The sequence below is a fragment of the Loxodonta africana genome, chromosome 19 (assembly GCF_030014295.1).
Source record: "Loxodonta africana isolate mLoxAfr1 chromosome 19, mLoxAfr1.hap2, whole genome shotgun sequence".
NCBI classification, from domain to species: domain Eukaryota; kingdom Metazoa; phylum Chordata; class Mammalia; order Proboscidea; family Elephantidae; genus Loxodonta; species Loxodonta africana.
In genome coordinates this window covers 21,183,192-21,207,339 of record NC_087360.1, presented here as the reverse complement: position 1 = coordinate 21,207,339, position 24,148 = coordinate 21,183,192, and the positions used below count along the sequence as shown (strand labels likewise).

General features: G+C 45.5%; 2 protein-coding genes across 7 annotated transcripts in view; one reads left to right on the top strand and one right to left on the bottom strand.

Annotated features, from left to right (window-relative positions):
* PI4KA (phosphatidylinositol 4-kinase alpha) overlaps positions 1–24,148 on the top strand; it is a 155,415-nt gene that overhangs the window by 77,052 nt on the left and 54,215 nt on the right. The gene's annotated exons all lie outside the window — the stretch shown is intronic.
* Positions 3,432–12,052, bottom strand: SERPIND1 (serpin family D member 1). Its single transcript, XM_003419307.3, has 4 exons — positions 11,091–12,052; positions 7,260–7,533; positions 5,123–5,267; positions 3,432–4,288 (listed from the first exon to the last, which is right to left on the bottom strand). The coding sequence occupies exons 1-4, from the start codon at positions 11,971–11,973 to the stop codon at positions 4,097–4,099; spliced, it is 1,494 nt and encodes a 497-aa protein (XP_003419355.1). The 5' UTR covers positions 11,974–12,052; the 3' UTR covers positions 3,432–4,096.

Genomic DNA, 24,148 nt, shown 5'->3' with positions numbered 1-24,148 from the left:
GGAATATTCTGCTCCAGGCTGCCATCCTTCTGCCTGTCCACTGTCCTTTACTCCCCATCCTTCCCCATGTAAGGTGGTAGGTTCAGGAGGACACGTTCATCGAGACAGCTATCGTCTTTATGAGTGTCTGGGAGGCATGTGAGCACCTTGAGGAAACAGGGTGGGTAGCCTGCAGTGTGATGGAGTGTAGCTATCTGCTTCATGGCTCTCTGCGTTTCCCTGGGAACCTTGCCGCCTTCATATTTATAACCAGGTATACTCCCGTGGCCCTTGGATAATTTGAGGTTTGCTGGGACTCTCTCTACAAAGATATTTTTCATCAGCACCGCCCCCCCGTAGATAATTTTTAGAGACATAATTTTTTTAACTTTATAATGAATCTTGAGTGCTGTACAGTTGTGTTTTAGAAGTCCGATTGTAGAAGGAACCTGGAGGGGAAGTTGAGAGCCATGAGGCCCATGGCAGTCTCTGGGCCTGGTGAGCAGAGCTGTCTTCTGGAGAGAGAACAGGCACTTAGTGGTCGGCTTCCCAGGAGATCAGCTTTAGGACTGAGAGGGCGGGTTTTTGGGATGACACTCAAATCAGTGAATTCTAGGATCTTTGAACACTGTAATTCTAGGACCCTTATTCCTGTGAGCTTTCAGGCATGTTTAGCAGTTGTCATGTGAAGGTTAATGAACGCACAGAGGAAATATGCAGGGACCCTGTTGCGCATGTTTGGGAGCAATGGCTGGTGTGGTTGAGGGTAACAGGTTTAGAGTGGCATGGGCTGGGGTTGGAATCCTGGGTATGCTGTGCAGCCCCGTGTGAGTGTCTTCACCTCTCTGATCCTGCTCTGCCAGTGGAGTTTCTTATAAAGATAGAGCTGATGCCCGTGACATGCCCAGCATGGGTCCTGGGACGAGGCGGTGCCCAGTCTCTGCAGGCCTGACTGTATTCGGCTCGTTACGTGTGACAGGTCAACATGCTCACTTGAAGCACTCATGTTTCCTCTACTGCTGTGACCTTTTACATGAACAGATCAAGTATTGTGTTTTTAACAGAAGTTAATGGTTATATTGTGGGGGAGGTAACAAATATTTGACTTTATTGCTCAACAAGGAGCACAGAGAACATGGGCTCTTGCATTTGCTTTGTGGTTACCTCTTGCACCTTCTGGACAAAATAATTTCAAACATGGTTTTCTTTCATGTTTTGCTTTCTTTTTAAGAAAAAGATACCCTGTTTTGGATCTTTTGATGACAAAGTGTCTTGCATTACTCTGTTTGGTGGAAGTACTGGTGGTTTGGGGCAGGGGCCTGGATTTGGTCCTAATTCAGCAGCTCACATATCAGCATGGCCTTGGGAACCTGCAGGAACCGCCAGGCGGCTGATCAGATGACCCCGACGTTCTTCCGCACTTCGACTTGGAGATCTTTCTCTTTCAGCTTTGTGAATAATACTGCTTCTGAAATCTCATTATTGCAGTTGCTTCTGTTGGCATCTGGCCCATTAATTAGCGAAGCATTTTGAAATGTGTCTAATGCTTAGAGACCTAGCTGCTCCAGTGTCTTAACGTTGTGACTTAATGAGATGTGCCTCCCGCTTGGGAAACGGTCGTAGTCTTTACTTAGAGCCAGTTCACCTGTGCTGCCAGTCGCTGTTGTGACTTTGGGCAGGTTACTTATGCTCTCAGTGCCCGTGAAATGAGGTTGGGAGACTAACGTGTTTCAGGTCACGGCCCCCTTTGGAAGCTGGGCACATACTCTTCACAGAAATGCGTATGTTCACAGAGTTCTGCATTTAACTTCAAGAAGCTCACTGGGGAAGCCCCTGCAGGGACCACCCCCCCCCCCCAATTAGGAGCCCCTGGGCTAGATACTCTGCGCATCAGACAGAAATTCATGGAATCCTTACAACTACTCTGAGAGGATGGTACTGTTATTATCCCCATTTTGCAGATAAGGAAACTGAGGCATCAGGAAGTAACTTGCCCCAAAGTCCCCCAGCTAGGAAGTATTGGAGCTAGGACTTGAACCGAGGCAGCCTGGTTCAGAGTTTTTGCTCCCAGTATTTTACTGCCTTAAATAATAGGCAGGCGACTTCTGTGAGAGATGGTCAAAGGGCATTCTAAGTGGACGTAGGTGAACAAAAAGCATGGAAATCAAAGTGCTTCTGACCAGTCCAGGGGGCATGGTGGAGCCTGGCCTGGCTCTAGCAGGAGCAGGGAGAGTGACAGTAGAAATGACTCTGTGGCCTTTTTTGGTAGGGGACAGACACGGCAAAGGCCTAAAGGCAGAGTTTTTGAGATAATGACATTGAGGAATGGGAGGGAGAAGAGAAACCAGCAGCAAGACAAGAATGTATACTTAGAAATACAGGACAAGCACAAAGAAAGAACAGCATTCTTGAAGCGAGTTAGAGGGTGAATTCAAGGAGTGGGGTGTCAGCAACAGCAGGTTTCACTAAGAGGCCAAGAGGGTGTGGCAGGGAGAGGTTTGGCCTCAGCCTGTTCCAGTCAGTGTTCAGTAGAATATTGGGCACAGAGTGCAGGAAGCGAGGAAGGGAACAGGGAGATGGTTAGCAGCCAAAGCTCAGACTCCAGGTGCCACTGGCCTGGGCTGGAATTTAGGCGCAGTTACATGCTGAATTTGGGGCCTTGGGCTGGTCACATCACTTCTGTGAGCTTTAAGTAAAAAAGGGGCGATGACAGTGCCCACCTTATAGGTGGACATGTGCACTGGGTGAGGTGATCTGCAGGCACTCTCCCCCTGGTGCCAGTGCAAGGTGAGGTGGGAGGGCATGGCTCTTCCCGCTGCCATCACCATTGCTGGCATTGGTGTCCTCAGTCAGAAACATTCCCTGACAGTGGCACAGGCGCTGGAGTCAGGCCAACCAGTACTCAAAGCCTGGCCCCTGCTCACTGCAGTGGCCTCTTGGCAGGTTGCCGAGCCTTTCCAAACCGTGCCTTCCGCATCTGCAGGATGGGAAAGAGGCCTCCTTGCGGGGCTGAGGGTTAGACTTAGATGGTGTGCATGCACACAGCTTGTGGGGGCTGTCACCATCATCGTCCATTAACCCCATCACAGGAGAAGCGTCACACCCTTCAGTTTTGAACCCACTTGTCTGACCCAGGAAGTGAAGAATCCAGAGACACATTCTTCAGACATCACCTACCTTATCTAAACACACTTCATTACAGCGCCACACCTGGGTCTCACTCTGTTACTGTGTCCGAGGGATGCGAGATGGGGTGGGCGTGCCCTCTGCAGGGCACGGCACTTGCTTCTGGAACCCTGCTTATGCGACACAGAGTTCTGAACCTCATCTGCGGCTGCACTAGACCGAGTGCTTCACAGAACACTAGACACCCTGAACCTGAAAGCACACCTGGAGCACACTGGTCTGTGTGCAGCATTGCCAACCTCTGGCATTCCTGATTTCATCAGTTTTCAATTTGGACTTTGTTCATTACTTGAGCTTCAAAAATAGAATTGTAACAGATACATGGTAAAAGTGGCTATATTTATTTATCGCTAAGGGGAAAAAAAACATGGCTATGTGTATACATTGTCCTCTGGGCAGCAGTTACGTGACAGAAAGAGGCACAGATGACACTGAGCATTGGTTTGGACGGCTGGGCCCCGAGAGGATTAAGCCCTAATGCCCCAGGCATCCTGCATACATCACAGGTCTCCTTTCCTATGTATTAGGAATGATGCTGATTGTGTGCTATTCTTGGGAGAGCTGAGAAGTGAGTCCTACAACTCAGTTCTGTGTACAGATAGGAAACCCTGGCTGAGGAACAGGAACCGCCAGGGAAGGAGGTGCACTCTGTAAGTTTGCCCTGCAGAGGCGGGAGCTCGATCTCTTGCTGAGACCCTCCAGGTAACACCTGGTTCCATTAACTTCTATCAGCTTATGGGACTGTTCGCTATGCAGTATTGGTTCCCATGAGCTTCTCAGTCCTCTCTTCTTCCTGTCGGCCTTGATTTCAGATTGGTAGCATATATCACAAGCATCACAATGCCAGACATCTCTGTTGTCATGTTAGAATGTATACACAACCACAGTGTGCCTGGCCAGTAAAACGCTGCAGCTGCCCAGAGCTCCACCTTTAGGACTTGAGGGGGTTGGTGACTCTCCCCATGAAGAGCAGACAGCTGGTGCGGTGCTCGTAGACCAGGAACAGGAAGGGGCGGTCAACAGTGAAACGGACCTGGGTGGACAGTGGCATGAAGCCCACTGTAGTCACGGCAGCTGCCTGGGTGCCCTCTTCGTTCACCATGATGGTGCCTTGGTGCTTGAACTGTTGTGGATGGAATGGAGAGCTGTCAGACTCCATAGGATGGCTCACAGTACCTGTGAGGCTCGCCTCATTGAGGGAAAGGGTCTAAAGATCCCAAGTAAAGCAAAGCTCACAACTGGTCAAAAGTACCCTTGAAAGTGTCTAATTGCCTGTCAAGTATGCGGTAATTGTGCTTGGAGGCCATGTTGTACAAAACATATTTATCTTTAAACTCTAGAATCTCATTCACTCCTGGTAGCACACACAGTGCAAGAGGCCTATGGAACCAAGACAAGGGACCCACCCCCCAATCTGACTCTCTGGGGCACACGTCCATGACAAGGGAGCCTGGTTTGTCCCCATCTCATTCTCACTCTCTGGGGCACATGTCCATAAGAAGGGGGCCTGAACCTGCCGTATAATTTGGGCCACTGCTTGCTCTCTCGCCGAGTGCCTCTTGGTGGGTTACGTCGGTTAAATGTACCTGTAGTGCCGTTTCTCCATGTTTATCTGATGAGTCAATCATGAGGCAGCTGACAGAGCACATGTCACAGAGGGAGCACACGTGTCTGCTCTTTCTCGTGTCAGCAGGATAGGGGCTGCCCCAGGAACGTGCCTCGTATCTACCCCGCCTCTTATGTACCTGGATTGGCCTCCCAGGAAGGCGCAGTGTCCCCTGGCTGCCCCCTGTGGAACTAGGCTTGCTCCCGTGGGAGTGACACGCTGTGCCCCAGCCAGGCCCAGCAAGGCAGCACCCAGCCCACTGCCCTGCAAGTCAGACTGCGGTGGGGCCAAGAGGCAAGAACACGTGGGAGCAGATTGGGCCACATGGGGAAGGGCAGAGGAAGAGATTACCAGGTCGATGGTGATCTTATCCTGGGAGATTCCTGACATGTTGCCATTTTTGTCGAACAGCGCTGTGATCCCCATTGACTTCAGAGCCTCCACCAGGTTGTAATTCTTCTCCAGCTTGAATTTTGGCAAAAGCACCTCTCTTGTTCTGGAATGTAAGAAAAAGGGGCCCAGTGTTATTCAGCCGCAGGAAGTGTCACAAATTACAAAAGAACTATGTTTCTATCTTTAAATGTCCACAGCCGACCCCTCTGGGTAGTATTTACCCCAGAATCGACATAGCACTTGTTAAAATCCTTAACCCGTGCAGTCAGCTGAGGGTTCTGGAAAGACTGTCATTTTGTAAGTCCAGTTCCATGGCATTGGGATGTGTGACTGCTGTGTGGTCACCTCCTGGTGCTGTCATTTATTTCCTGTCTACTAGCTAGCAGTAGAACTTTTCCTGGTTTATACAGAGTTTATGGTTTGAGAAGGTATCTAAAAGGATTCTCTGAATTGGTTCCCTGGTTTCAGGCATCTTATTTTGTTAATTAAGGTCAGTGTACAGAAAAAACAACCCTCTATGTCCAGACCATGCTCAATGCTCTGTCTTGGCCTCAGCTCAGTCAGTCCCTAATTGACGAGAGCAGCTGTGGTGCCTGTGGAGCTGCACCCGGCTCTTGAGGGGTGAGAGAGAGAAGTAAGAGCTTGCTTTCTGATTGGCAAGCCAAGACTCACAAATGAGAAACACTGGAAATGCAAAGAGGCTACATTAAGACTGAATGAGTAGAATGGGTCTCATCCAGGGGGATGCCCTGTGGAGGAGGGGTGCCTGAGGTTGCCCAAAGTTTGGAAGCTGGGGTCGGCTTGCTGCTGAGTGAGGTGGCTGGGAGGAGTGGGCCTGAGGGTCTCTTGAGAGTGCAGGCTGTGCAGGGCAAGAGAGGAAGGTAGAGGGTGGGGAAGCAGACCGATCCCAGCCATGTCTGGACTGTTCCTGCAGGTGGAGGTCCACAGAGAGCTTAGAGAAGAGGCTGGAGGGATGGAGTCTTGGGATCAGAAACCTGGTATCTAAGGCTCCGGGCAGACTGAGGGATAGAATAGGCAGGCTGATGAGGCCTCTTCTGCATCAAGGCCATGGTCATGGGGCAGTGAGATTAGGAAAGAGAGGCTATTACAGAAGGGACATTTTTAAAGGAATCAGTGGGGCTTTATGACTAACTGGCTACCTGAGCAAAGAGCTTCTAACAGCCTGCTTCTCAGTGTGTTGCATTTCTTTGTATTCTAGTCCTATAAGGAGACCCAGATTCTCTCCCTAATATGGGCCTAGTCTGTATCCACAGGCCCTGGGTGGTGTAAACGATTAAGTGCTCAACTACTCGCTGAAAGATTGGTGGTTCTAACCCACCCTGAGTCACCTAGCAAGACAGGTCTGGCAGTCTGCTTCCAAGAGGTCATAGCTTTGAAAATCCTAGGCAGCACAGTTCTATTCTGCACACGTGCGGTCACCGTGAGTTGGAATCAACTCAGTGGCAACTAACAACAGCCAGGATCTGGTAGAAGGATGACTCTTCCGTTCTTTTGCCATGATCCAGTAATAACCAAAGCCAAACCTGCTGTCATCAAGTCGACTCTGACTCACAGTGACCCCATGTGTTCAGAATAGAATTGTGCTCCATAAGGTTTTCAGTGGCTGTGATCTTACAGCAGAGGACCTTGGGATTTCTTGGGCAGGGGAGAGGCAGAGCTAATCTTTGTTGAACACCTTCTAGGTTCCAGGTACTGTGAGGGGTACTCGACATTGCTCATGCTGTGTACTTCTCACAGCAACCCTGGGAGGTAGCGGGATTGTCCCCGATTTGCAGGAGATGAAGCTATTGCTCAGAGCACAAAGCAAGCGTGTGGCAGAGCTGGGATTGTCTCTAAGGAGAGTCCAAGTCATCTGTCTCTTTTGAAACTCATGAGAGCAGACGTGTGTCTTATAAAAGCTCTCTGATCATCTCTCACCAAGCAAGAAATTTGGGCCGAATTAAGAGACTGCTGATCTGGCCATTCTTGAATATTTATACACATTTCTCACCTTTTCTTAAAATCACCCAGGTCCCAGCATTCCGGTCGTCCCCCCACCCCCCAGATCAGAGGTCGCGCACCCACCCCATAGTACCTGTTTGTCATGCTCTTCTGCCACCGCTCCACCACCTGGGGTGCCAGCTGTGCTTCGAGGGTCTTCATACCTGACAGCTTGTGGGGAACCACAATGAGCATGCCAATGCCCCCCACATATTCCAGCTGGAGGACCTCGCAGTCCAGCTCCTGATCACTCGCGGCCAGGAAGGTTCCCTTGGTCTGCATCATGGGCACCTTGACCACTTCCCGCTCGTTCAGCCGGAAGTTGTGATTGTGCGTCATTTCCACCGGGAACTTGTTCACCCAGGAGCCTGTGAATTCGCCAGAAGCAGGCTTTTGTTAAAATGCCATTTTAAAGGATGGGTTCTTGCCCTTGGGCGAGCACCAGAATCCCCAGAGGGGTGTTCAGATGCAGACTGCAGCCCCCCAGCCAAGTCTAACTCTGCAGGTCCGGGGCAGCTCAGAATCTCCCTGGTGACCTGAGGCTGACCCAGGGAACACTGTCTAGAGGATTCCCAAAAGGTGAGAATGCCAGCACACAGCAGTGGTAGAGAGGTTAGATAGCCTGGGGTGGACTCTGGGTTAGATTCTGACACTTACTAGTTGTTCGGCTCTGGTAAGATCCTTCACTAGCTTGGGCCTCTACTTTGTTTGTAAAATGTGCAGCTTTGAGCCCATTTCTGGCCTATGTGACGGTTTTCATCTCTCACTCCCTGTGACCCTGTAATGACGCTCAGGACACATCGGTGATGGTTGCCATCGAGATCTTTAGATTCAGATACGATACTGTGTATCTAGGATTAAGTGAATATCTATTTTAGCTCTGAAAATAGTATCTAAAAACAAACAAAAACCCACTGCCATCAAGTTGATTCCAACTCGTAACGGCCCTATAGGACACAGTAGAACTGCCCCCATAGGGTTGAAAATAGTGTCTAAGAGACTAGTAATTAAGAATAAGAGATGACTGCTGTTCCCGTATTAGTTTCTCCTCCAAGCAACTGTCTGAAGTAGGTGCTTTTTATTACTGTCCCCATTTTACAGGTGAGGAAACAGAGGCTCGAAGAAATGAAGTAACTTGTTCAAAGCTCCCAGCCAGTAGGTAGAGCAACTGGCATGAGATGAGCAGGGGGTTCCTTAGGAGGTAGTTTGAGTCCCCCAGTGGCCTCGCTAGCCTGTGGCTGTGCTGGCCAGCTGTGTCCCTGAGTCTCTGCCTCCAGCTGTTGTTTCCTACCCAGGGTTTCTCAACCACAGCACTGTGAACATTTGGACCAGATAATTCTCTGTTGTGCAGGGCTGTCCTGTGCGTTGTAGGATGTTTAGCATCGAGATACCAGCAGTGCTACCCCGAACTCCAAGAATTGTAACAACCAAAGAGGTTGCCAGACATTTTCCCTGGGAGAAAAATAGCCCCTGATTGAGAATCATTGTTTTACCCAGCTCCGATGGAGCTCTCCTAAGTCTCCTGGGATTCTTTCCTCTGACTTCCTCCTGAGGCTCAACCTCTTTTTATTGTGGTTTACCAGGTGGTTATAACATTTGAAATTAAAATCAAATTAGTGATGGAGATTTGGGAGCTAGAGATTAAATGAACACTTCTAGCCTCTCCTTTGACAAGCATCCACGAAAGATTAGGAGTTACTAGCATTTGACCCTGTCTGATTACTGGCACCAGGTTAAGTGGTACTAGTTCTGTGGTCAGGAGATTATAAACTGACCGTGCCTAGTTGTTTCTCCAGCCCCTTGCTGGCGGGGCTGCTTGCTGCCGTTTTCTTCTGCCTGCCTGTGAGCGAACGCCTGGCAGGGCTAACGGGAAGGCTCTTAGATGTATTTAGGGACACCCGACAGACTCCTGGGACTGAGGAGTTCGACGCTGCCAAAATGTCTTCCACTGGCCTGCTCAGAAGACATTCCTAAACAGATTATTGCTCATAGAAGTAAGATAAACATCAGTAGAAATGTCATGTATGCTTAATATCGTATTAAAATCACTACCGGTTACATCGAGCCGACTCCGACTCACGGCTGCCCCATGTGTGTCAGAGTAGAACTGCACTGCATAGGTTTTTCAATGGCTGATTTTTCAGAACAGACCGCCAGGCCTTTCTTCTGAGGTGCCTCTGGGTGGACTCCAACTGCCAGCCTTTAAGTTAGCAGCCACATGCTTAGCCATTTTCACCTATTACACTAATATAATCTCACTCAAGTTCATTGAACTCTGACCATATGCCATACACTGCAGTAACCATTGCACTGTTGTCTCTTGTCGTCGTCATCGCAGCCCTGTCAGGGTAGGCTTTACCGTCTCCGTGACCAAGTTGAGAAAACTGAGTGACAGAGAAATTAAGCGACTCACCTTGAGGTCACACAAACAAGGGGTGAATTCAAGATTTAGATTCAGGTTTGTTTACTTCTAAAATTTGCAATTTTAACCAGTAACAAAAAGGATGTGTGTATGCTCATCATAGAGTCTCTAGATGACACAAATGGTCAAAAGCTCAGCTGCTAACCAAGAGGTTGGAGGTTCAAGTTCACCCTGAGGTGTCTCGGAAGTAAGGCTTGGTGATCTGCAGCCATGGAAAACCCTATGGAGCAGTTTTACTCTGACACACGCGGGGCGGAGTCAAAGTTGACTCGATGGCAGCTGGTTTATTTTATGTTCCTCATATATGTGTTAGAGACTCAGCCTATGGTTCTACTCTGCCTGGAGATCGGGGGTGGGAAGCACTGGGTTCTGATCTCACCCCTCCAGGTCACTCCTGTGGTCCTGGCTTCCTCAGCCCAAATTTTCCCACCTGACAGAATGCCTGCCTGGCAGAGCTGGTTGGGGGGCTTCAGCTTGGCCACCGAGCAGCTGTGTTGGCCAGTTATGAGGGGCTCTGACCCTACTTACCCAGAGCAGAAGCCAGTGAAAAGGTCTCTGGCCTTTACACCTCTGGGCTGCTGCTGTAAAACTGCACTGGAACTAACTAGCAGGGAACTGTTGGTCCCCGGAGACCTCAGGGACTGACTGTAGTTGCTGCCTGGTGGTCTTGGTGGCAGAGAGGAGAAACAGTTGTGTGTTAAGTGACTGGTTCGTGATGCACACCTGTTCCTTGTGTCTGCCTTCCAGAATTCTAGGCTTGTGGAATGAAATGGAGCATGTATCTGGCTCAGGTCTCGGTGCGGGCTTTTCTCAAGAGAGGCTCTGTCTTTACAAAGCATTTATTCTTAGGATTCCAGGGGTCCTGTGGTGGGGGGGGGGGATTATCCTCCTTAGAATGCCCGTGTACCTGGCCCAGAATAGTTGTGTGAAAACATTAGTTTATTTCCCCACCCCATTAGTGAAAAAATACCCGGAAAAGGTCTGCAGGTGTCAACGTCAGCTACTGAAACTGAACAGCCTTCAGACACATTTCTTCACCCTTTTGTCCACATTCCTGCTTACTGAAAATGGGAAAGGAGAAAAACTCAAATCCACTTGGCCAAGTGCTAACAGGTTTTTGCATTATTTTGTCCGCTTTGACATGGTTAAAAGTTCACATGCTGGAGACAGCCTGCCTGGGTCCCCACTCGGCCCCGCCACTCACCAGCTGTGTGCCCTTGGAGTTCCGCTTTACTTCTCTGTGCCTTGGGGACACTGACAATAATGACAACCTTGCACAGTTGGTGTGAGGATGAGGTGAGCTTCAGGAGTAAGGGCTCGGTAGATGTCAGACACTATTGTCCCCTCATCATGGCCTTCCCTGTCTCTGGCCTATGAGGTGACTGTGTGCTTGGTTTCATGGATAAATGACAGCTAGAATACAGTTCCTGGCATTCAAGCCACCTGCATACTAAAAAGAGTATGTTGTGGTTTTGCTCTGGGGAGTGTAAGGCCATTTCTTACCTTTAAAGTAGATGCAGTTTAGAATCATCATCTGTGTCGCTGGGTCGATATTCTCCAGAGCGTCTTTGATGAGACCCTTGGTGAGCTTCAAAATGTGGTGGTTGGTCTTCCCTATGAAAGCAGGGTCAGAGAAGTCAGCCGGCTGGGCCTCTGCAAAATAATACTCTTTCGTTTTGGTTTTGAAGTCCTCCAGGATGGGGAATTGCTTCTGGATGTAAAGGTCATTGACCGACCGTAGCGTGTACCCAAAGTTCCTCCTGAAGAGGCGGTGAGTGAGCTTGCGGAAGAGATTGTGGACAGTCAGCGTCTCGTACTTGGTGCTGGCGTTGACGAAGTCCTTAAAATGCAAAATCGAGTGTACTTGTTCGTGAGTTTCCCCCTTCAGGCCCAAAGAGATCATGCTCATTGCGGTGGAAATGCCAACAGGCGCTATGAAGATGTTCTCAGAGGTGCCAGCTTGCTCCTTCAGGGCTCGGTAAAGGCTGAAGGCGAATTTGGCATTGAGGATGTTCAGGCGCTGGATCCGGCTCTTGCCTTGGAAGAGCTGGACGATGCTGCTGGCGCTCGCCCCCGACTCGGTGGGGGAGACGGCGTCAATGATGTCGATGTAGTCGTCATCCTCGCTGAGTATCTTATCCAGGTCCAGGTAGTCGTCATCCTCCTCTCCCTCCGGGATCCAGACGTTGGTGACTGTGTTCTCCTTGTGGAAGTCTGCGGGGAGGACGGGCAGGCCCAGGGTTTTATTGGTTAGCTGCCCCCACTGTGGATTGGCAGTCTTGGAGCGCTCTCTGCCTTCTCCAGGCTGTTCCCCCAGGCCCTTGTTCTCCCCACATGCAGATGTTACAATGAGACAGATGACAAGTGAAGGAAGCAGACGTTTCATTTTGGCAGAGGTGGAGCTGGGAGAGAGAACCACACACAGTGAGAGGTGGCAGCAGGAGACCAGCACCTTGGAGCAGCAGATCCCAGCTATTTCTGGATCATGGCCTTTCAAGGCTTACCCAACGCTGTGTGTGGGCTTTAGAACCCCCTTGAAGAATCTATGGGCCCCTAAGTGAGAATCTCTGCTTTAAAGGTTTGCAAAATTGTAACCACCTGGAGCCCTGAGGGCTTAGTTGTGGGGTGGGTGGAGTTTTCTTTTCATTCATTCACTCAGCATTAAGAGTCTCTGAGCTCTTAGGTGGTGCAAATGGTTACTGCTATGAGGTGTTATCTGAAAGTTTCCAGTCTACCCAGAGGTGACTCGGAAGAAAGGCCTGGTGACCTACTTACAAAAAAACAGGCATTGAAAGACCCGTGGAACACAGTGCCGCTCTGACACGTATAGGGTCGCCGTAAGTCAGAGGCGACATCACAGCAGCTGGTTTTTGGTTTTAGCTCCAAACGACATGCTGGGCGCTAGAGGCACCAAGGTCCCTTCCTCCCACAGGGCTCCCTGGCCAGCTTGGAGAGACACTCAGTAAAGCCAGGGTTCTTGTTGTCAAGCCAGCGGAGCCCATGGGCACAGAAGGGCAGGTGTGTGGCCCTTCCTCCACCTGGTGGGGAGTGGGGTGGGAGGGCCCCAAGAGCTCACCGAGGAGGAGGGCTGGAGTAGGCCTGGAGGTGGGGCATGGCGAGTACTACCTGAGACCAGGGCCAGAGGGCAGAGGGACTGAGTCCTGCCTGGAGGACCCAAACCACTCCCACTTTGGGATGGAGATGTTGAAAAAGTGTACCGTGCCCTGCTTTCTGAAAACAAATACTCTAAAGGTAATTTAAATTTGAGTAGTCACCCAGGGTGGTTTTATTTGTGTTGGGTTTGTGCTTGTCGGTAATACAGGCTCACCCTTGGGGCCTAGTGAGATGTGGTTGGGGCCTTCCTCCTCCCTGGCTGTCCTGTAGCTGTCAGGTAATACTGCTTGCTGCTGGTATATTTTTTCTCTTTGTTTGGCAGTCGTGCCCACTGTTGCCAGGAGGAACTAAATCTTCTATTCTGCTGGTTCTAACCTGAGGTTAGAAATTATCTCACCCAGCGTCTAAGGTCTGTGTGCGAGTGATGTCAGAAAGTTCTTATTAAAGGCCTAAGCATCATTACCTTCATTTAAGTAAAGTTGGTTATTAATACACGGACCTTGTGGCAAGCCTATATTTATCTGTCAGTCCCTTGCCTGTGCCAGGAAGGATTTGTCTTGCTTGTCAAATCAATTTTGGCTGCCAAATAAGTTTTCCTTTTGCTTATGTCCAGGTTATTAACTGCATTCCGGGTAAAAAAAACCAAGTGCCGGCATCCCGGGTAGATGAGGTATAATTTGATGTGTCCACGTTTTGCCTGGACACTGACAGTGAGTGTTTATAATGCTGACCCAGGCAGGTAGTTCATGATCCCAGTATGACTTCTGCTCACCCTGGAAGGAAGCCTTTTGTTCTGCTAAGTTGGTTGTGCTTCAGTGATCATTTCCTGCTCAGTAGATATGTGAGGGCCAGAATATCTGCCTCCAGTGTAGGCCAGATAAGAGTTACTGGCTTCCGTTAAGCAAATATTTGAACTTGTTAGTCCGGAAGTCGGGGCTAACTACATGGATACCAGTTGTTGTTGAGTCAGCTCCGACTTATGGTGACCCTATGTGTGTTTGAATAGAACTGTGTTCCGTAGGTTTTTCAAAGGCTGATTTTCCTCCTAGCACATCTAGGTGGACTCGAACCTCCAACCTTTTGGTTAGCAGCCGAGCACGTTAACCAAAGTTGCACCACCCAACTGTCTGGATACCCACTTGAAATACTGTAAGATTTGTAGATGTTAATAAGAGCGATGACTATTGTACTTTGTGATTTAACTAATTCTCTCAGTGTTGCCCTTGCCATTTCACATAGCAGGAAACTGAGTCTTACATCACTAAAAGTGGCAGTGGCTAGATTCAAGCCAAGCTGGCTGGACTCCCAGCTCCTCAGTCTAGTGTGCCTTGTTCACAGGGGAGCATGGAGCACTCCGTTACTCAAGGAGCACATGATTGACAGCCCCTCTTTAGACAGACCTGTTCTGAGAGTCACTTCCTGGATGGCTTCCCTGCCTCCAGTCTCCCTCCTTGGGCCTTCCCCCTACAGAACTACTAAAACAATCAGCTCAAAGTGTGTGTCAGTCATGACTGAGAGGTTTCTGAATTTCACATTTTTAGGAGGGGAAGCCTCGGAGTTTCTAACTTTCAAAGTGTCTGCTGTCTTTTTTCGCCCACCCTCCCAGTAGTGAGCACTGTCGTACCTTGTGGTCTGCACCTGTGAATAAATTCTGCAGTGTTTGGCTGTCAGGTAGAATTAGGCCCAGTTTCCAAATAGCATGGGGCCTGGGTGTTGATGGCAATACATTTTAAAAAGTTAGAAAAGCAACTTGGTGGACATCTGCTTGATAGATGGCACTTAAAAGTATCCTTCTCAGATAAAATAAGGTTTAAAAAAAATAAACTCGAATAGATAAGAGTTCAGGAAAAAAAATTTGGAACCAACTAGGAGGACGGGGCAAAGGCATTCATGTATTTATCTTGGTATTCGGATAGTATATTTGGAAGCTTCATATACTCTGAACCTATGTTATATGTTGAAAAGCCAAGAGTAATTTTCATTATTCCTTCATGAGAGGAAGCAGAAACTATGATATTTTCTATATATAACAATTAGGTCCTTTATGGTCCTTGATTTTTTGCCACTTAAAACCTGTAGCCATCGAGTTGATTCCCACTCACAGTGACCCCATAGGACTGAGTAGAATTGCCCCATAGGGTTTCCAAAGCTATAGTCTTTACAGAAGCAGACTACCACATCTTTCTTCCACAGAGCAGCTGGTGGATTCAAACTACCAACCTTTCGGTTAGCAACTGAGCAGTTAACCACTGTACCACTGAGGCTCCTTGGTTTTGCTGCTTATTCAAACTACCAACCTTTCGGTTAGCAACTGAGCAGTTAACCACTGTACCACTGAGGCTCCTTGGTTTTGCTACTTAGTACCACAAAAATTATATAAGATATTTAAAAATTATCACTAGGTTTAGCTTGTGTTTAAATTCAGATTACTGTCTTTGGAGAGAGCAATAGGAAAATTGCTCAAAAGTTTGTTTTCATGGAAATTTCACATGGTGGTTTCTTGTGTTAATTGCGTGGAGCAGGACTTTTCAGTGGTTCGTCAGAGCATGACACCGGGACACCTTGTCCCTCCTGGGGGACTAGGCCCAAACAGCAGGTGTGGTAGGAGAGACATAACTGCCTGGATTTACAAAATCTTTTTTATCTTGAAATAACTTCAGTTTACAGAAAAGTTGCAAGAATGGTGTAGAGAACAACCTCTATATACCCTTTACCCAGAGAGTCACTAGGGTTTTGTATTTGAAGTGTTTGCTTTATCATTTTCTCTCTCTCTCCATATATGTATGTGTGTGTATGTGTGTAAACATATATATACGCACACACATATTATTCTTTTCCAAACCATTTGAAAGTAGGTTGCATATATCCTGGCCCTTTAATCCTTAATACTAATACCTTAGGGAAAAGTGCCTGAGAACAAGATTATTCTCATACATAACCACGGTACAGTCATCCAATTCAAAATATTTTAACGTATATGTAATACTTCCATCTATTCTATGGTCCATGATCCAATTTTGTCAATTGTCCTGATAACATAACTGACAGAATTTTATAATAAGCAGGTTTTAAAAAAAAAAATCTTTCCATTTCTCAAATAGTGTAGAAAGCATTGAAATTTGTAGTTGGATGGAGAAATGAAGCTCATATTGAAAGATCACAAATAAGATTTTATGATCAGCAGAAGTGTTAAAGGCCAGACTTACCTCTGTGCTGCTGAGACGTGGAGTTGCAGAGATGAAAACAGCCAAGATCAGCAGTGGAATTTCAATGTGAACTTTGGTGCTAAGCTGTTGTTGCATGTTTTCCAAAGTAAATATGTCCCAAGTCAAACAATACTCAGCTAGCTTTGTCAGCACAAACCCCCTCAACTATGTCTTTGATCACTGCTAAGTGACTTGTGACTTCTCAGCTTGTGATTTAGCTCAAGTTGTGACTTAGCTGCTGTTTTGAACGTGTGACACCAGAATTGTCTGCGTGCTTACAGAGCCTTGGTGCAGGAGCAGCCCTTGCTGAAATCACCAAGACACTCTTCAGAGTTCTGGGTGATGAGATTGAGTCAGGGAGAGCTGGAACGCTTCCCTGAAAGTAGAGGCTACAGACCTGCCCTCCAAGTATTTCTCTTCCTTTTATGAGGCCAGAGGGAGATCTGATCACAGCATCTGACCTTGCCCAGGTCTCCAGGGTTGACGTGGCTGGTTCGGCAATGAGGCAGGTGTCCCCGTCCTTCTGTGATCATGTACCTCAGACAAAAATGGAGGGGAAAGTATGAGATTGGTGGCTTAGAGCGCGAGGAAACCATGGAATAGAACCTTTCTCCAGTCAAGGAGAGCTTGCAGCCAAACTGTCATGTTCATTGTTGGAGAGAGAGGGATGTTACCTGAAGCAGTGGTTTTCAAACTCAAGTCCATTTAGGCATTCACAGGGATCCATGGGGCTATGATATGAAAAATTAACGTCAGGTCCACTCTGACTCATGGCAACCCCATGTGTGTCGGAGTAGAACTGTGCTCCGTAGGGTTTTCAGTGGCTGATTTTTTAGAAGTAGATCACCAGGCTTTTATTTCGAGGCACCTCTGGGTGGACTTGAACTTCAACCTTTTGGTTAGCGGCCGGGTACATTAACTATTTGCACCACCCAGGGACTCCAGGACTGTGATAGTTTATTGTTTTTGTTTAAATTTGTGTTTTTAATTTTATGATCTAAAAAATTACAGTCATCCATCACTTAACATCCATGGTACGTTCTGTGAAATAGGACATAATGTGATTTGGACCTTGCGGGAATACCTGGGTTCACGGGGCTCTTGGGCGCGTGGGTCCAGGGGCTGCTGTGTGGCACACGGCCTCGGCAGCTCCCTCGGCAGATGCCTCAAAGTGAACACTCGGCCAGGTCCTGCCTAGAATACAGCCCCGTGAAGGTTACAGTGGGGAGACTCCAGGTGCAGACCTGGGCAGCAGCAGTCTTGGTGACCTGGCGCCCTCACCCTGGCCAGGTTCCACGATGCTTGCCAACCTTGGGCCCTTGGGAGCAGGATCAGGCACCCTCTCCTTCCAGTTGCAGGGGTACCTATTCCTGCGGGTGAGGGGTGGTGGGGTGGTCTTACTGCCAAGTTGGGCTTTGGGCATCCCCTGGAAGGTGGCTGTCTGACCATGAACGTGTATGTGGTCAGACACTGACCCGTGTACCCCTTAGCTCAGGCCTCTGAAACCGACAGGAGAGACCTCCGTGGGGATCAGTTTGGGTCTCCCTGCTCCCTCTTAAGTTGGTGCTGCAGACTGATGATTGAGGCTGCTGTGTGCTAGAAAGCAGGCATCTTGAGTATAGGCCACACCCACAGCCAGTGTACTAGTGGCAGGCTCTGATAGCAAGAAGGCAGACCTCCCTGGGGGTCCATTCAGAGTGAGACTACCCCTGCCCCAACCAGTAACTCTCGGTGGCTAGACTGTTAGGAGCTCCTACGGAAGATTCCCTATAATGGAGTCAGGAGGTGGGCCACCTAAGTGGAGACTGCTTCCCCAACCTGAAAGGGAAGACAGTCTTATCTGTGCTTCACCTAAATGCCAGCTCAGATACAAACAGTCTCCACAAAGCAGGGAACAAAACCAGAGGCAAAACCACAGGACAACACCCAGGCCTGAAGGGGGCTCACTGGGTGTGGGCTTCCTGACTAAAAACATGATAACCCACACCCAGGGAGGCTCTTTGGGGCTGGGTGTTCCCTTCCTGAGAAACAGAAGGGAAGGGAGTAATATCCAGAGGCAGGGAACTGCCCCCCCTGGTGGACAGATTGATTAGTACACAGCATCTCACCTGAGTGTTCTCTGGTGTGCTTGGGATAGATTGAAAGTTGAAAAATGGGATCTGGAACTTTTGAATCCCGTTTAAACCAGAAAGGGAGATGGAAATGGTAAGCAAAGGTTGAAGGCTCTGCCCAGCTAAGAGTCGCTTGCAGAAAGTAGCGCAGGCAAAAACACCAAATCCTGGGGAAAACTGAAAAATTTAACACTCGTGAAAATTCCAATGCCCCAACAAAAAATCACAAGACAAAAAAAGAACGGAGAAACAATGGCCCATCCAACCGAACATAACAAAGGAGTGAAAGTGCGTCTTGTTGTTACGTGCCATCAGGTTGGTTCTGACTCGTAGCAACCATAGGTACCACAGAACAAAACACTGCCCAGTCCTGTGCTTAAGCCCGTTCCTGTAGCCACTGTGTCAGTCAGTCTTGTTGAGGGTCTTCCTCTTTTTCTCTGACCCTCTACTTTACCAAGCATGATGTCTTCCTCCAGGGACTAATCCCTCCTGATACATGCCTAAAATATGTGAGATGAAATCTCGCCATCGTTGCTTCTAAAAATCATTCTGGCTGTACTTCTTCCAAGACAGATTTGTTCATTCTTCAGTAGTCAGTATTTTCCAAACCATAATTCAAAGGCATCTATTCTTCTTCGGCCTTCCTCATTCATTGTCCAGCTTTCACATGCGTATGAAGTGATTGAAAATGCCTTGGCTTGGGTCAGGTGTATGTTAGTCCTCAAAGTGACATCTTTGCTTTTGAACACTTTAAAGAGGTCTTTTGCAGCAGATTTGTCCAATGCAGTACATTGTTTGATTTCTTGACTGCTGCTTCCATGGATATTGATTGTGGATCCCAGTAAAATGAAATCCTTGACAACCAATAATGAAAAAAATGGAAGAATATAATATAACAACATTAAATGTAATTAAAGAACTAAGGGAAAACATAGACAAAGAGCTAAAAACAATACAAGAACAAAATGAGGATCTAAAAAAAGAGATATTACAACTGAAAGGGACAATAACTGAAATGAGAAACACAATAAAAGGACTTACCAAGAGATTTAATCAGGCAGAAAAAAGAATCAGCAAATTAGAGAATAAGGTAGTTAAAATTACATACATTGAAGAGCAACAAGAACAGAGCCTCAAGAAGGCTGAGCACAATTTAACGGACTGATGGGACCACAACAAGAGACCTAATATACGCATCATAGAAATTCCAAAAGGAAATGAGAGAGAGAGAGGGACAGAAAGAATATTTGGAAAAAAAATTCAGAAAATTTCCCCAATCTAACAGAGGACATGAATCTACAAATCCAGGAAGATCAAAGAACCCCAAGCAGGATAAACCCAAAGAGCTCTACACCAAGACACGTCATAAGTAGGCTTTCAAAAATGAAATATAAAGAGAGAATCCTGAAAGCAATAAGGAAGAAGCAAACAGCCACATCAAAGGCTCCCAAATAATGTTACGTGCCGATTTTTCCTCAGAGACATTGGGGGGCAGAAGGCAAGAGAAGGATATAAAGTGATGAAAGGAAAAAAAAAAACTACCAACTGAGAACACTATACCCGGTGAAACCATCCTTCAAGTGTGAGGGTGAGAGTAAAACATTCGCAGACAAACGGGACCTGAGAGAGTTCGTATCTGGCCCTACAAAAAAATACTAATGGGAGTTCTGTAGATGAAAGGAAACAAAACACTAGAGAGTAATTCAAAGCTATACGTGAAAAGAAAGATCCCTAATAAAGGGTAATGGGTGGACAGGTATAAGGGCTAGTAATAAGGTATTCATGCTTGACAATTATAAATGTTTTGTCTTTCATGTTTTCTAAAAATATACATATAAAAAGCAAGGATAAAATTATGTCACAGGGCACATGAAATATAAAGACATAATTAGCGATAACAATAACAAGAGGGAGGAGAGAGGAATGGTACAGATATAAAATTTCTCCCATTTTACTGAAGCTGATACCAACTTACCCTAGAATGTTATAGATACAAGCTGTTAAATCTAGTATTCATGGCAACCACTAAGAAAATATTTTTTAAAAACCATACGTGAAAGGAGAAGGGAACCAAAAAGGCTCACTGCAATAAACCAGCAAAACACAAAAGCAAGCAGTACTAAAGGACAAAGACAAAGAAAGCTTAAGACACACAGAAATCACATAACAAAATGGCAGGAGTAAATAATTTCTCATCAGTAATTACAGTGAATGTAAATGGACTAAATGCTCCAATCAAAAGGCAGAGTGGCAGAATGGATTAAAAAAAAAATCTGATACCAACTATATGCTATTTACAAGTGACACACCTTAAACCCAAGGACACAAATAGGTTCAAAGTGAAAGGATGGGAAAAAAATACTCCATGCAAATAATAACCAAAAGAGAGCCGGGGTAGCAATCTTAATATTGGACAAAGTAGACTTTAAGACAGAATCTGTCAGAAGAGATAAAGATGAACATTACGTAGCGATAAAAGGGTCAATTAATCAAGAAAATTTAACAATCATAAATATACATGCAGCCAATATCAGGACACCTAAATAAATATAGCAAACACTGATAGAATTGAAGGGAGAAATAAATGGTACTACAGTAATGGTTGGAGACTTCAATACACCACTTTCAATATTGGCCAGAACATCTAGAAAGAAGATCAACAAGGAAACAGAGGACCTGAATGACACTGTAAACCAGCTAGACCTAACAGACATGTATAGAACACTCTACCCCAAACAGCACAATATACATTCTGCTCCAGTGCACATGAACCATTCTCAAGTATAGACCACATTTTATGTAGTAACAAAGCAAGTCTCAATAAATTTTAAGTAATCAAAATCATACAGCGTATTTTCTTTGACCACAACGGAGTAAAGCTAAAAATCAATACCAGAAAAAAAAAAAAAAAACCTGGAAAATACACAAAGATATGAAAATTAAACAACCCACTGTTAAACCACCAGTGGGCCAAGGATGAAATCAAAAGAGAAATCACAAATTTTTTTTGAGTCAAATGAAAATGAAAGTGCAGCCTAAAATAAACTTACAGGATATGCAGTGAAGGCAGTACTCAGAGGGACACTTACAGCAATAAGTGCCTACATAAAAAAAATAAATAAAGATCCCAAATTAACAGCCTAACTATTCAACTCCAAGAACTAGAAAGAGGAGAGAAAGCTAAGCTTAAACCTACCAGAAGAAAGGAAATAACAAAAATCAGAGCATAAATAAATAAAATAAAAAACAGAAAACCAGTAGAGAGAATAAATGAAACCAGAAGTGGTTCTTTGAAAAGATCAATAAAATTTACAGACTTTTAGCTAGACTGACAAAAGATGCAAATAACAAAAATAAAAAAAGAAAGGGCATTACAGCTGACCCAAAACAAATAAAGAGAATTACGACAGAATATTATGAACAACTGTGTGGTAACAAACTAGATAACCTAATGAAATGGACAAATTTTTAGAAGCACACAACCTACCCAGACTGACTCAAGAGGAAATAGAAAGTCTCGACAGACCTATAACAGGTGAAGAGATCAAATCAGTGATCAAAAACCTGCCAACAAAATAAAGCCCTGGACCAAATGGCTTCACTGGGGAATTTTACCAAACATTCAGAGAAGAGTTGACACCAATACTGTTTAAATTCTTCAAAAAGGTAGAGAAGGAAGGAGTACTACCTAATTCGTTCTATGTAGTAAATATAACCTGATACCCAAACCAAAGACACCACAAAAACTACAGGCCAATATGCTCTTATGAATATAGATGCAAAAATACTCAACAAAATACTATCAAACAGAATCCAACAGCATATTAAAAGAGTTATATACCTTGACCAAGTAGGATTTGTTCTGGGAATGCAGGGATGGTTCAGCATTAGAAAATCAATTGATGCAATACACCATATCAGTAGAACAAAGGAAGAGAACCACGTGATCATCTGTATGGATGCAGAAAAAAGTAATCGATAAAATCCAAAACCTTTTCTTGATGAAAACCGTAAAGAAGATTGGAGTAGAAGGGAAATTTAGTATGATTCGGGGTATATATGAAAAGCCAACAGCCAATATTATACTTCATGCAGAAAGACTGAGAGCTTTTCCCTTGAAATTGGGAACAAGACAAGAGTGCCTGTTCTCTTCACGTCTATTCAATATTGTATTAGAAGTCCAAGCCAGGGCAGTAAGACAAGAAAAATAAATAAAGTATCCAGATTGTTTGCAGATGATATGATCCTATGTATAGAAAATCCCAAAGAGCCCACAAGAAAAGTTCTGGAGCTAATAGAGGAACTTAGCAAAGTTGTAGGGTAGAGGTCAATAACAACAACAAAAATTAGTTGGATTTCTGTACACCAGCAATGAGAAATCTGAAAGTTAAATTAGGGAAACAATTCCATTTAGAATAGCATCTAAGAGAATAAAATACCTAGGAATGAATGTAACCAGGGACGTGAAGGACATATACAATGAAGACTGTAAAACACTGCAGAAAGAGATTAAAGAAAACTAAGTGCAAAGATGTTCCATGTTCATGGGTTGGAAGACTTAATATTGTTAAGATGTCAGTACTTCTTAAAGCGATCTATAGATTCAACACGATCTCAGTCAAAATTCTAACAGCCTTCTTTACAGAAATAGAAAAACCAATCCTCAGCTTTATATGGAATGGCAAGAGGCCCAGAATAAGTAAAGCAGTGTTAAAAGAGAACAAAGTAGGAGGACTCACACTTCCTGATTTTAAAACATACTATACAGCTACAGTAATCAAAACAGCCGTGGACCAATGAAATAGAATTGAAAGCCCAGAAATAAACCTTCACATCTGTGGTCAATGATTTTTGACAAATGGGGAAAGAAGAGTCTCTTCAATAAGTGGTGCTGGGAAAATTGGATTTCCACTTGCAGAAAAATGAAACAGAATCTATGCCTCACACCATACACAAAAACAGATTCAAAACGGATTAAAGACCTAAATTTTGCAAACTAAAATTGTAAAATTCTTAGAATAAGCAGGACAATGCTGTCAAGCCTGGCTTTCAACAATGGGTTATCTAATAAAAGCACAAATAGCAAAAGTCAAATAAATGGGGCTTCATAAAAACTAAAAACTTTTGCTCATCAAAATAGTTTACAAAAAGAAAATACCCCTAATACTCAGTGCCATTGAGTTGGTTCTGACTCATAGCGACCCTGTAGGACAGAGTAGAACTGCCCGATAGAGTTTCCAAGGAGCACCTGGCAGATTCGAACTGCCCACCCTTTGGTTAGCAGCCGTAGCACTTAACCACTATGCCACCAGGGTTCCCAAAAAGAAAACAGTTTACAAAAAAAGTGAAAGGATAAGCTACTGACTGGGAGAGTATCTTCAGAAACCATATATCCGACAAGAATCTAATAACGACAATATGTATAAAACTTTAACAACTTAACAACAAAAAGTCATCCCATCCTCATGGATAGAAAGACTTAATATGATGAAAATGTCAGTAATACCAAAGCAATCTGGATATACAATGTAACCCTGATCCAAATCCCAACAGAATTTTTTGCTGAAATAGAAAAACTAATCACCAGCTTTATATGGAAAGGAACGAGGCCATGAATAGCCAAAGCTGTATTGAAGAAGAACAAAATAGGAGGCCTTACACTTGCTGATCTCAAAACTTACCATACAGCTACAGCAATCAAAGTGGCCGGTACTGGTCCAAGGGTAGATACATAGATTTGAGAACCCAGAAATAAATCCATGTATCTATGGACAACTGGTTTTTGACCAGGGATCAAGGCCTATTCAATGGGGAAGAAACAGTCTCTTCAACAAACGGTGCTGGCAAAATTGAATATCCACTTACAGAAAAATGAAACTGGACCCATACCTCACACCATACACAAAACTAACAATAAGTGGATCAAAGACCAAAATGTTAAAAGCTAAAACTATAAAGTTCTTGAAATAAAACATAGGGATAAAACTCTGGGACCTAATTTTTGTTAAGATAGAGTATCAAACAACTACAAATGTACAAACAGCAGAAGACAAATGTGATAAATTGAACTTCGTAAAAATTAATACTTGTGCTCATCAAAAGAATTTTATCAAAAGAGTAAAAGAATACA

What these genes read in the sequence shown, in the direction of transcription:
- SERPIND1 (XM_003419307.3), bottom strand. Translation starts at nt 11,973, where the DNA reads ATGAAACGTCTGCTTCCTTCACTTGTCATCTGTCTCATTGTAACATCT. An exon ending in AAACTGCATCTACTTTAAAG is followed by an intron (nt 7,534 to 11,090) that starts GTAAGAAATGGC and finishes GCGAATTCACAG; the next exon opens with GCTCCTGGGTGAACAAGTTC. An exon ending in CAGAAGAGCATGACAAACAG is followed by an intron (nt 5,268 to 7,259) that starts GTACTATGGGGT and finishes CTTACATTCCAG; the next exon opens with AACAAGAGAGGTGCTTTTGC.